The sequence below is a fragment of the Chaetura pelagica genome, unplaced genomic scaffold (assembly GCF_000747805.2).
Source record: "Chaetura pelagica isolate M959 unplaced genomic scaffold, ChaPel_1.0 scaffold45, whole genome shotgun sequence".
Taxonomy (NCBI): Eukaryota; Metazoa; Chordata; class Aves; order Apodiformes; family Apodidae; genus Chaetura; species Chaetura pelagica.
In genome coordinates, this window is record NW_009953217.1 from 54,329 (window position 1) to 65,550 (window position 11,222).

At 44.7% G+C, this 11,222-nt stretch overlaps 2 protein-coding genes across 2 annotated transcripts; one reads left to right on the forward strand and one right to left on the reverse strand.

Annotated features, from left to right (window-relative positions):
* The first annotated feature begins 272 nt into the window (after positions 1-272).
* DDX55 (DEAD (Asp-Glu-Ala-Asp) box polypeptide 55) lies at positions 273-7,453 on the forward strand. The gene is made up of 13 exons (XM_009997607.1): positions 273-317; positions 405-491; positions 1,094-1,185; positions 1,299-1,361; positions 1,656-1,805; positions 2,376-2,565; positions 3,093-3,175; positions 3,549-3,680; positions 4,395-4,487; positions 5,142-5,256; positions 5,943-6,111; positions 6,480-6,772; positions 7,222-7,453. The coding sequence occupies exons 1-13, from the start codon at positions 288-290 to the stop codon at positions 7,381-7,383; spliced, it is 1,659 nt and encodes a 552-aa protein (XP_009995909.1). The 5' UTR covers positions 273-287; the 3' UTR covers positions 7,384-7,453.
* Positions 7,454-7,732: 279 nt separating this feature from the next.
* EIF2B1 (eukaryotic translation initiation factor 2B, subunit 1 alpha, 26kDa) lies at positions 7,733-11,217 on the reverse strand (the record flags this gene model as incomplete). Its single annotated transcript, XM_009997674.1, has 8 exons — positions 7,733-7,888; positions 8,338-8,463; positions 8,620-8,695; positions 9,656-9,724; positions 10,158-10,270; positions 10,732-10,848; positions 10,926-11,062; positions 11,154-11,217. Coding segments are annotated over 8 exons (858 nt in total), but the record flags the coding sequence as incomplete, so codon positions are not given.
* Between the last annotated feature and the right edge of the window lie 5 nt (positions 11,218-11,222).

An 11,222-nucleotide genomic window follows, 5' to 3' on the forward strand; every position in this document is an offset into this window, starting at 1 on the left:
ATGGGGAAGCATGGCCCGGGGGTGGGGGAGCGGGGCCCAGGGAAGGAGGAGCAGGGCCCGGGGATGCGGGCGGTGCCCCCGGGCTTGGTCGCAGCCCTGAGGCCGCAGGTCAGAGCAGCATCTGGTTTCTGTAGCAGCGAGGGAAGAGTCGCTGCCGTTGGCTTCCCCTGGGCCACGTTTGCAGAGCTGTCCTTGCGGGGGTTTAGCCTCCGTGGGTTTTGCTTCCACCCCAGCCAGTTCAGCTCTGCCCTGATGTTTCTCTTTAGTCTGCGACCATCCCGCTCTTCATGAGGAACAAGGACGTTGCTGCAGAAGCAGTGAGTGCTTTTCTGGCTCGAGTTCTTGGCTTTTCTTGCTTTGCCCCAGGAGCTGAGGGAGGGCTGCAAATCTTTCCCTTCTCACAGGTAACAGGCAGTGGCAAAACCTTAGCATTTGTCATTCCCATACTGGAAATTCTTCTCAGACGGGAAGAAAAGTTAAAGAAAATGCAGGTAAGGGGAAGTTGGTCAGTTCTGAGGGTGTTTTTAAGATGTCTCAGTGAGACTTGACAGTTTCATGAAAAGTGCCAAGAAGGAGAATTGTGTGCACACAAAGTGCCTGTGTGCTAAGCTCTTTGGTGTAGCAACAACAAACTGTTCACATCTTGAAAATAGATCTTGGGGGGCTTTCTTTGCATGTAGATACAGTTTTTATTTGACATGGTTAGAACAGGTTGCTGAGCTCTTAGAAAAATGATGAAAAGTTATAAAAGAATCAAATATGTTGGCATTGCTGCAAACAAGAGCCTTTGGATGCCTTTTAGCATCCATTGACTTGGAATAAATCTTAGCAGACAGGGAACTTGCACTGTTATTTGCTAATAAATATCATAATTAGATACTGCTCTTAGAGCAGAGGTGTTTTGCACACTGCTGTAGTATCTCTTGGTGAGCTTTTTGTCTTATTTTGTGTATTTTATTCTATTTCCATGGGAATTATTTCTCTGAAACTAGGCTCATGGCTCATCTTCACTTAGCTTGCAAGGGAGAGTTTTGCCCAAATCTTTTTTCTAGGCTGCTGCTTCCCATCCATTCCTGTTGTTTTTCCTGTGCAGGTTGGGGCTATAATTATCACACCAACAAGGGAATTAGCCATTCAAATTGAGGAGGTGCTGTCCCATTTCACAAAACACTTCCCCAGGTTTAGGTGAGTGAACTTCAGGCTTGTCACAACCATAGTTCCTTTTTCTTTGACCTTGTGTCACTCAAAAGCTACCAGAACTGAAAGGTGACCCAAACCTTCCTGTTTTATTGGTTCAGTCAGATTCTTTTAATCGGCGGCCGGAATCCCATGGAAGATGTTGAAAAGTTCAAGGAACAGGGGTGAGTTGATGGTCAGTAATTGCTACCAGGGCCTCACAGCTGGGGTTTCCTGCCCATGCTTGGGGCTTTCAGATCAGGTGTGGTGGTCCTGCAGGTGCTCAGGTGTGGTGGTCCTGCAGGAGCAGGTGAGGATGCACACTGAGGGAACTGGTGGTGCTTTTCCTGGAGTGGGATGCAATGAGGCACTAAGGAAGGACTGTGTGTGAAATCAGTGCCATCCATGTGCTGTGTGGGTGGAGAATGTTTGGCAGCTCCCCCAGAGTCCTCACCTTGGAGTGTCTTGTTCACCAACAGTGGGAACATCATCGTAGCCACGCCGGGCCGCCTGGAGGACCTGTTCAGGAGAAAAGCAGATGGGCTGGATCTGGCAGCCTGTGTGAAATCCCTTGATGTGCTGGTGTTGGATGAAGCAGACAGACTTCTAGACATGGGCTTTGAAGCAAGGTATTTAAATACTGAATTCTAGTAATTCTTGTGAAGTTTTAAATGGTTTCATGTATGATTGAGGAGAATGAGCGTGGCTTGTGATGACATCTGAAGTTAAGTTTGATCTGTTTTGTTCTTTTACCTCTCTTTGCTCTGTAGATAAAGCAATTGCTAAGAGGGGAAGAGAATCAGGAAAGGTGGATCCTTGGTGAACACAGAGCTTGAAATTTATTTTTTAAGATCTGTATGAGCACATAGAATCATGGAATGGTTTGGGCTGGAAGAGACCTTAGAGATCATCTAGTTCCAACCCCTCTGCATGGGCAGGGACACCTCCCACCAGATGAGGTTGCTCAGAGCTCTGTTAACACTTGATTAAATATCATTTACATACTGGAATGGCTTAAAACACTTCAACAAATAAGCCTTGATGTCCCTTTTCTCTTAAAGTCGGTTACCTCAAGGGAAGGTGCTGCACACTTGGTACCTGTAGGAAGAGCTACTTGGTTTATAAACTCTTCCAACACTTGAGCTTCTTCCTGAGGGAAGCCTTGGGACAATGAGTGTGTCACCTGTGCTTCCTTGCAGTTTAAACACCATCCTGGACTTTTTGCCCAAGCAGAGGAGGACAGGGCTGTTTTCAGCAACTCAGACCCAGGAGGTGGAGAACCTGGTGAGGGCAGGTCTGAGGAACCCCGTCCGCATCTCGGTGAAGGAGAAGGGAGTGGCTGCCAGCAACACCCAGAAGACACCAACACGCCTGGAGAACTACTACATGGTGTGAACCTCTGTGCTTCTGAGGGTACATGCCCTCACCTTTTCCCTGGTTCCAGCAGGAAGTTTTTAAATCTTGGCCAGTTAGGATCACATTCATAGAGGAACCAGAAGTCTTCACAGACAGAGCTCTTGCAGATTCTTCAAAGAGCAGTAAATTAGAGGTTAAATCTGCAACTGTGTCATTTCCTGCTCTGTGAGGGTTTGTTGTTTTTTTGCAATTTCAGAGAAGTGGCTGTGAGGGATCCTTGGGATTCTGCTTCAGGAGGGGGATTGTGGCTGGGGAGGGGAAGGCTGGGAGCTAAAGTGTTTGTTTTTATTTAAACAAGAGTAATATTATGTAAAGGAGTAATATTCTACATGATGGAATATTGGAAATTCCACTTCTGTGGAGCAAATAATGAATATTAGGGAATGATGTCCATAGGCATTTATCAGCTCTCAGGGAATGGAGGGAACTGGCAGATCACTTGGTACCAAGGCCTATTTCTTACTTGTTTGTTTTGTTTTTTTTCCTTTTGCATAGTACAGATCTGCAGAGCAGATGAAAAATTTAATCAGTTGGTGCATTTTCTTCGACAGCACAAACAGGAAAAGCATCTTGTCTTTTTCAGGTAATGGTTTGTGTTTCATGGTGAACAATCTGGTGCTTTGTGACTGCAGGTTCAGCACAGGTGCCTTGTGTCGCCAAGGACACCACTGGGGTAACACTGAATCATTTCAGTAGCTGTCATGGGGCTTAAAAAGAAACTGATCATTGCTTCATGTCAGGTTTGCCTTGAATTTTATTGAGTGAAACATTTTATATGGATTTTTAAAGTATGGCATTATAGATGATCCTATGTTAGTTATAAAGATAGACCTATGTTAGATAAAAACAGGCAATAGTGCCTGTTTCTGAAAGGTATCAGAACACCCCAGCTTGACTGAATCAGGTTAAAAATGCAGCATCATCTTTTGCTTTTATATCTATCTTAATCACAACAGCACATGTGCCTGTGTGGAATATTATGGGAAGGCTTTGGAATCGTTAATTCAACAAGTGAAAATCATGAGCATTCATGGGAAAATGAAACGCAAGCGGAACAAGATTTTTACGGCTTTTCGGAAGCTCCCGGGGTAAGAACAAACCAACAGGCTGATCCAGCCAGAGCCAGAAGCAGTGAGTGGTGTGTCATTTTGTCTTTGCAGGATGCTGAGAGGCTTTCACCCCTTTTAGCTTTCATTTTTTTATTGCATAGGACCTGCCTTCTGGCATTTTATGTTATAGGAGAAATAATGACCAGCAGACTGGGAGAAGCGTGTTAGGGCCTGTATGAAAACACCTGTGGTTCAGCTCTGGTGGGTGTAATGTTGATTTTAGAACTTGTAATGGGAATTGACTCTTTTCTTTGTGATTTCATAGAGTCACAGAATGGTTTGGGTTGGAAGGGACCTTAAAGATCATCTAGAGCTAACCCCCCTGGATGGGCAGGGATACCTCCCACCAGACCAGGTTGCTCCAAGCCCCATCCAACCTGCCCTTCAACACTTCCAGGGATGAGGCATCCACAGCTTCCCTGGGCAACTTGTTCCAGGGTCTCACCACCATCACAGTGGAGAATTTTTTGCTGCAAATGTAAATAATTCCTCTTCATAAAATTACACAGAATTTTAGTTGGTGAAATCTGCAACTGCCTTAAAATAGTATGTCTCTTTTCAAAAAACAAAATGTTATAAAATGTTGTTTTTTTCCTAGTTTTCCCAATGTAGGTGCAGAATTCACAGCTGGGTGGGGAGGCTGGCTCTTTTCAAATGGCACTTTAATGACAATGTGCCTTTTCTTCTTCCTAGTGGCATTTTAGTTTGCACTGACGTGATGGCCCGTGGCATAGACATTCCAGAAGTGCACTGGGTTTTACAGTATGACCCACCCAGCAGTGCAAGGTACAGCTTCAGATCTGAAAAACCTTTACTTGTGATCATGCTACTGTACTGCTCAGATATAAACTGGGAACACACAGCTGTGGCAAAACACACTTAATTGCTGCCTGGAAACTGGTCTGAATGACCACACGAAACAGTGGGTGAACAAGGAATCCAGAACGTGGCAATTTTGGCTGTAAATGATGTGAACTGAAATGACTATGTGTTGCTTGTGCAGAGGCCCAAGAGGTGTTTGCCACCTCTGTGTGGAGGGGCTCTCTGGTGTAGGCTTGGTATGAGAGTATCAAAGGTGTAACAAGAAGTGAGACACTAGTGAGCATGAAACATGAGAGCAGGGACAGAGCTGCTCAAGGAATGGTACATTTCAGATCACAGGAAAGGTGCTTTGCCCTGTATTTTAGCTTCCATTGTCATCCTGCTCCCAACAGCTTGAACTTCACCCCCAGACACATGCCCCTTGCTTTAGCACACGGTCCCAACAGCTGAGGAGCTGCTGCAGCTCATGTGCTGCATTTGGCTGCTTCCTGTAGGTTTAGTTCAGAAGTATGCAGCACTTCACATTCTCCATTCCACAAAATTTGCCTTTTTGCTGTGTTAATTCTGCAAAATGAGCCTGAGCAGCTCCAGCTGAGCTGATCTCTCCTGCTGTTCCAGTGCCTTTGTGCACCGGTGCGGGCGCACAGCGCGGATCGGCCGGGTGGGCAGCGCCCTTGTCTTCCTGCTTCCCATGGAAGAATCCTACATTAACTTTCTCTCCATCAACCAAAAGGTGAGTAGACTTTCATTCTACCCCACAGCAGGAAGGGGCAAGGGGACAGGCTTTTTGTGACAGGAGCCTTGAAATCAGAATTTGTTGGGACCTAAGATCACGTGCCGAGATGTTTGAGCAGGGATGCACAATTAAAAAAGCCACAGGGGCTGCTTATTAATCACTAGATGTGACACTTGAACTCAGCTGCTCCCAGTGTTACCTGCTGGCTTTGTAGTAACAATAAGGGATGCACTGAGTAAGGAAAGGCTTTTCATTTCTGAGGCTGAGCAATTCCAGAAAGGCAGCAGTGGGTTACACTCCTTCCCCACCCTCTATCATCAGTTTCTAGGCTGCACCCTCCGTGTTCTTCATTTTTAACTCAAGTAATTTCCTGTGCCTGGTCCTGCATTTGTAGGATTCATTGTATGAATTCTCTAGAGGTCTGCTGAGGAGGACACACCTTGATTAGGCATGATGTGATGTTGCCTCTCTGGAGCTCCAGTCTGTGAGCTCTTCTAGGACAGGAAAACCATGTGTGGGGCTGAATGGTGGAGTGTTGAGATGACCAGGTAGAAGAGGGAAAGGGGCTCCAAGCTCCCTCAAGATGCTCTGGGGAAGAAGTGTGTGTTGGAAGTTTCACAGTGCATTTTAAATCATTCATCTGAACTTTTCCCTTGGTTTTCTCTTTCTTTTCTGCTTTTCAGTGTCCCATGCAGGAAATGAAACCCCAGCCCAACGTGGTAGATCTCCTCCCAAAGCTGCAGTCCATGGCCCTGGCTGACAGGGCAGTGTTTGAAAAAGGGATGAAGGCATTTGTGTCCTATGTCCAGGCTTATGCCAAGCACGAATGTAACCTGATCTTCAGAATTAAAGGTAGTTCCCAGCAGGAGCTGGTATCTTTTACTCTTCTTCTCAGAAAGTATTTGGTTTGACAAAAAACAGTGTTACTACTCACAAGGTTCAGCTACTGATTCCTGACCTCAGTTACTTTCTGTGCCATTAGTTTCTGGCCAAACTATTTTTTCTAGCAATGTTTCTCATAATTTTCAAGTGAAATTGTTTAATTAGCAAGTTTGACCAAAACTTGCACAATAAACATAAATAAAAGTGACTTAGTATTGTTACTAGTATTAAGTATATAATGCAAACAAGACAATAAGATGTTTTTTCCTGTGACTTGCTAAGTGAAATTCTATTTTTATCCAGCAGAAAACTGACATTATCATCTTTTATCTCAACAGATCTGGACTTTGCTAGCCTTGCCAAAGGTTTTGCATTGTTAAAAATGCCAAAGATGCCTGAACTAAGAGGAAAATGTTTTCCAGACTTTATTCCAGTCACTGTTAATACAGACTCCATTTCATTTAAGGATAAAAATAGAGAAAAACAGAGACAAAAGCAATTAGAACAGCTAAGAAAAGAGAGACAGGAAAATGGAGGGAAGAAGAATTTCACAAAGAACAAAGCCTGGTCAAAGCAGAAAGCCAAGAGGGAGAAGAAGAAGAAAGTAACAGCTAAAAGGAAGCGTGAAGAGGTAAAAACTGCCTGTTGGGCCAAACCACACGTGGTTACTGCAGGATGGGTACACACTTCCACATGGCAGAGCTGTGGGATGTCAGGTGGATGGAATTGATGACTGTAAATTAACTTTTTAGGACCTTGAAAGACAAGGCTATAGAGTTTTTTAAAGCCAAACACTAAACCAACTTCCTCAGCACTCTGATGGCAGTCAGTAATGCTGCTGCTATAGGCTTTTTTCCTCAGAGCTCCAGCATAATGTTGGAAAGTTGCTGATTTTAAAGTGTTTTTTTTTCCCCACCTTTTATTTTCAATTCTCAAGTTTCTCAGGGTGGTTTCCTAGGTAGAAATTGAGTATTATTTCCTGCTTGGAATCTCCTGGCAAAATATGAGCTGTAAACTTCTGTAAAGAATGAAAAACTTTTGGTATTGTGTTTAATGTGTTGTTTTTCAAACTGCCAACAGGGCTCTGATATTGAAGATGAAGATATGGAAGAGCTGCTGAATGACACAAGACTCTTGAAAAGATTAAAAAAAGGAAAAATTAGTGAAGAAGAGTTTGAGAAGAGATTAACAGGCAGCCAGAGTAAACTCAAAACAGAAACTGTTGCTGACTTAGAAGGTTGACAGTTAATTTTGACCACACTTTTATATTAAAACACTGCCTATTTCAATAAAACTGTATTTTTATAACAAAGCAATGGTGCAGAGAACAGAATTGAACTCATTTCTTCATGAAGAGACTCCAAGTACTCCACCCATCTGTAAAATAATTTATTTTAGGTCTTTAGAAGCCTTGGTGAATTTTGGAATTTTTTTAAATAGTGGTCCATCCACATGCAAAGTTTTGCTTTAAAAACTCAAGAAGGCTGATGATTAAATGAATCCTTTTCATGTCATCTCCTTCCCACCACCCAAGTTCTTACAGCTGTGACAGTCACTGGAGAGGCTGATGCCTCCTGCACACAGTCCTGTGTTACAGGTAGAGTTTAATCAATTCATCACTGACAGCTGATGGAGTTAACACACCCAAGTCTGTGAACAGCAATGTAATTAGTGAGGGTGATGTGTAGTCAATCCAGGGATGCTCCTCTGTCAGGTTCTGATTTGTTTTCAGAGTGTCTGCTTTGTACTGGAAGGAAATGGAGACTTATTAGTAATGAGTTCTTAGGCAGCTGCAAGTTCTCTTCTCTTTTGGGCAGGAGTGGTGCTGTGGCCCTGAGCAGGGGCTTGTGGTGAAACTGAAGGAAGTAAATTGCTTTAAAATGAGGCACAGGCTGGTACCATCTTGGTCTCAGCTGATTTGATGCACTGTGTAAAGTACAACTTGTAGTTCTGAAGTGTATTGATTTAACTGTTTCTTGCCCTCAGCTGCTCCTGTGCCCCAAAGGAACCACTCTAGGAACTCACTGTTCGTATTTCAACAAATTATGGCTGTTTTGACATGTGGCTGTAACAGGGAGCAACTCCTTATCATGTAAAGTAGCTAGAGCAGAGAGATCCAGATAAAAGAAGACTGACACAGAAATGTAAGTGTGCATCTGTCTTAGCTGGCTAAGAAGTAAATGGAATTTCTCTTACCTTAAACTTGTCTGGGACGTCCTGCTGATTTAGGGGGAAAAGTCTGACAAACTTGAAACTTTCTGCTACCACATAAAATGGCTTATTCTGAGCTTTGGCACACACAGCAATTTGATTAGTGCCAATCTGTGGAGACAGGTGGGAAACAACATGCAAACTCAGTGCTAGTGTGACATTGTAATGTCCAACTAGATAAGATTTTTCAGAAAGCTTTGACTTCTTCAAAGAAACCAAACTTTAGAAGTTTAGAGTGAATCATGTGTTGAACTCACTACCTCTTACCTTGTTAATAATGCCTCCACTTTCAACTACACCTTCAGCACCAACTAACACCAGGTCCACTTTCTCCATAATGTAGCTGTTCAAAGGGGGAAGAAAATCCAAGTCTCAGTGGGTAACATGACAAACAACTTCCTGCACAGGACAGAAATGGTAATTCAAACAGTTTTATTTTTCTGAGCTGGTTTTATCTACCTCTGCAAATCCATGTGCTATTGTACATCCTTGGAGTGAGCTCTCATCTGCTTACCTGGCAGGAATATTAAGTAACTGGGTCTTCTCCAGCCCCACCAGACCTTGGCAACAGTGTAAATGGTGGGAGAAGTTTAAATCTGCCTGGGAATGATACTCAGGTACAGGACATGGATGCCTGTGATGAGGTGCTACCTATACAGGGAAGGGTAACTGGACTGAGATAACCTTGGCCAAATACACAGGATGCTTCTCATCCAACCCCCCTTTCTGTACCTCCCTCCAATCTGTGTTGTTAACTGAAAATGCAGACCTAACAAGAAAAGCACCCACAAGTCATGTGAATAGACTTGATGTGTCAAACAGAACTTGTAGACTTGTCCAGTCACACCACCTTCCCTAGATGGGAGGTGCCCTGGGAAGCAGGTGTGTATCCTCTTGGAGGCAGCCTTGGACACTGTGTACTTAGGCAAGAATTGAGCTTACTAAGCAGTGGTAATTTAATAAATAGCTTAAGAAAGCCCCAAATGATGACACATATGCAAATCAGGAAGAAAGTAGCCTTTTTGCTTAGCACCTCAGTTCATTTTTACAGATATCCCCAGGTTCTACACTCCGGGTCTGACTTCTTTGTTCATTCTAGCACACAAACACCAAGTACTTGCTTTGTAGCAGGTTTATTCTCCTAACCCTGCACCTAAAGGTGTAACTTGTTTAACTCGTTTGGTGACTGTGACAAACTAGGTAATAACCTCTGGGATTTGAACAAGCTTCTAGGAAGCTTCCATCTAACATTGCCAAAATAAAATTGTGATGAAAAATATTAAGATTTAATGATCAGACTTACCCAACTGCAGCATCCAGAATCACAGTCACAGGGATGTTCAGCTTCCTCAAGGCTTTTGCCATTTTTTGCCTGTTAAAAAAAATGCAAACATGTTTGAAGTTTGAAAGGCTTTATTTATTTATTTTTTAAGACAAGGCTAGAACAATATTTTCTGAAAGACTGAAACCCATGACTGCTCATGTTCCCTTGCCTGTAGTTCTGGTTTATGATGTGCTCTCCAAGTTGTGTAGAAATTGAAACAAACATTACAACAAACCCAACAAAAGTGACTGGAAGCTTGCAAACCTTTGAGGAAAATACTAGGTAACTTAGTGGAATATTTAGTAATGAAAATTGCTTGCCAATAATTTTTCACTTGTCCAGAATAATGTGATATAACTGAGGATTAACATTTAAAATCCTGCAAACAAGCCTGGCAGCTTTTTTTCAGGTATAACCCATTTGATGTGACTTGAAACTTACCCCATTAACCAAGATAAAACAGAAGTTAACAAGTACTTGCCCAGCTTGATCTGGCTGTGACTCAGTCACATAAACACTGAATCTCTTCTTGGACTCAACAGCTGCTTCCAACACTCTGAGGACCACCCTTGAGTAGGCATGTGTCAGTATTCGCTGGGAACAGAAGAATAACCAGGCATGACTTTGTGCTGAGCTCTGGGAACCTCCAGGGAAGGGTGTCGTGGCTTTTACTTCATGCAACTGATCATTGGTGTTATAGAATGAGGTGCCTCTTGTCTTCTACAATCACAGGAAAGCTGGACTTGGTGGCCTCCTGTGATGCAGCCAAGGGGGGATGATCTAGAACTTTAAATGGGAATGTGAAGCTGTGACTCCTCAGCACCTCTGAGAAGCAGACCTGAAGTTATGGTTGAACTGCAGGGACACTGAAGGAGGGGGAGAAGAGTTTTAACAAAGTGACGAGTGATGTTGTCTCCATGTACTTGCAGAAGTGACCACGAGGCAACATTACACGTTAATAAACTTTGCTGCCATCCCCTTTTCCTCACTACTGCAAGCAGCAGCAGCAGAGGAGCAGGAGCAGCAGCAGAGAGCCCCGGCCTCGACCTACTTACAGCACCATCTCTGATGAAGGGATGACACAGCTTGGCGATTTTGTTCCTCGAGAGAGAGACTTTCCTGAGGAAGATCTCCCCGCGCTCAATCATGATTTCTTTGCACTTGGAGTAGTCCTGGAAAACACCCCTCTGGCTGCCGTGAGGCGGGCGGACCCCGGGGGGCGGCGGGGCCGGGGAGGGGCCGCCCTTACCGAGTACTCCAGCGAGGTGAGGCTGATGAAGCGCAGGAACAGCTCCCCGCCCGAGCGCACGGCCACCGAGGAGTCCACCCCGGACAGCGTGTCGATGGCGGCCAGCAGGCTGCTCCGCAGGCCCTGGATGGTCTCCCCTGCGGGGCAGCGGAGGTTCAGGCTCAGCGCCTCGGCCCGGGGGGGCCGGCGGGGAAGGGAGCGGCCCCGGCCCGCCCGGCCCGGCCTCACCTCGGTCCCGCCGCAGGAAGCCCAGCAGCGCGCGGATCGCGGCCACGGCCGGGGGCGCGGCGGGGGGGG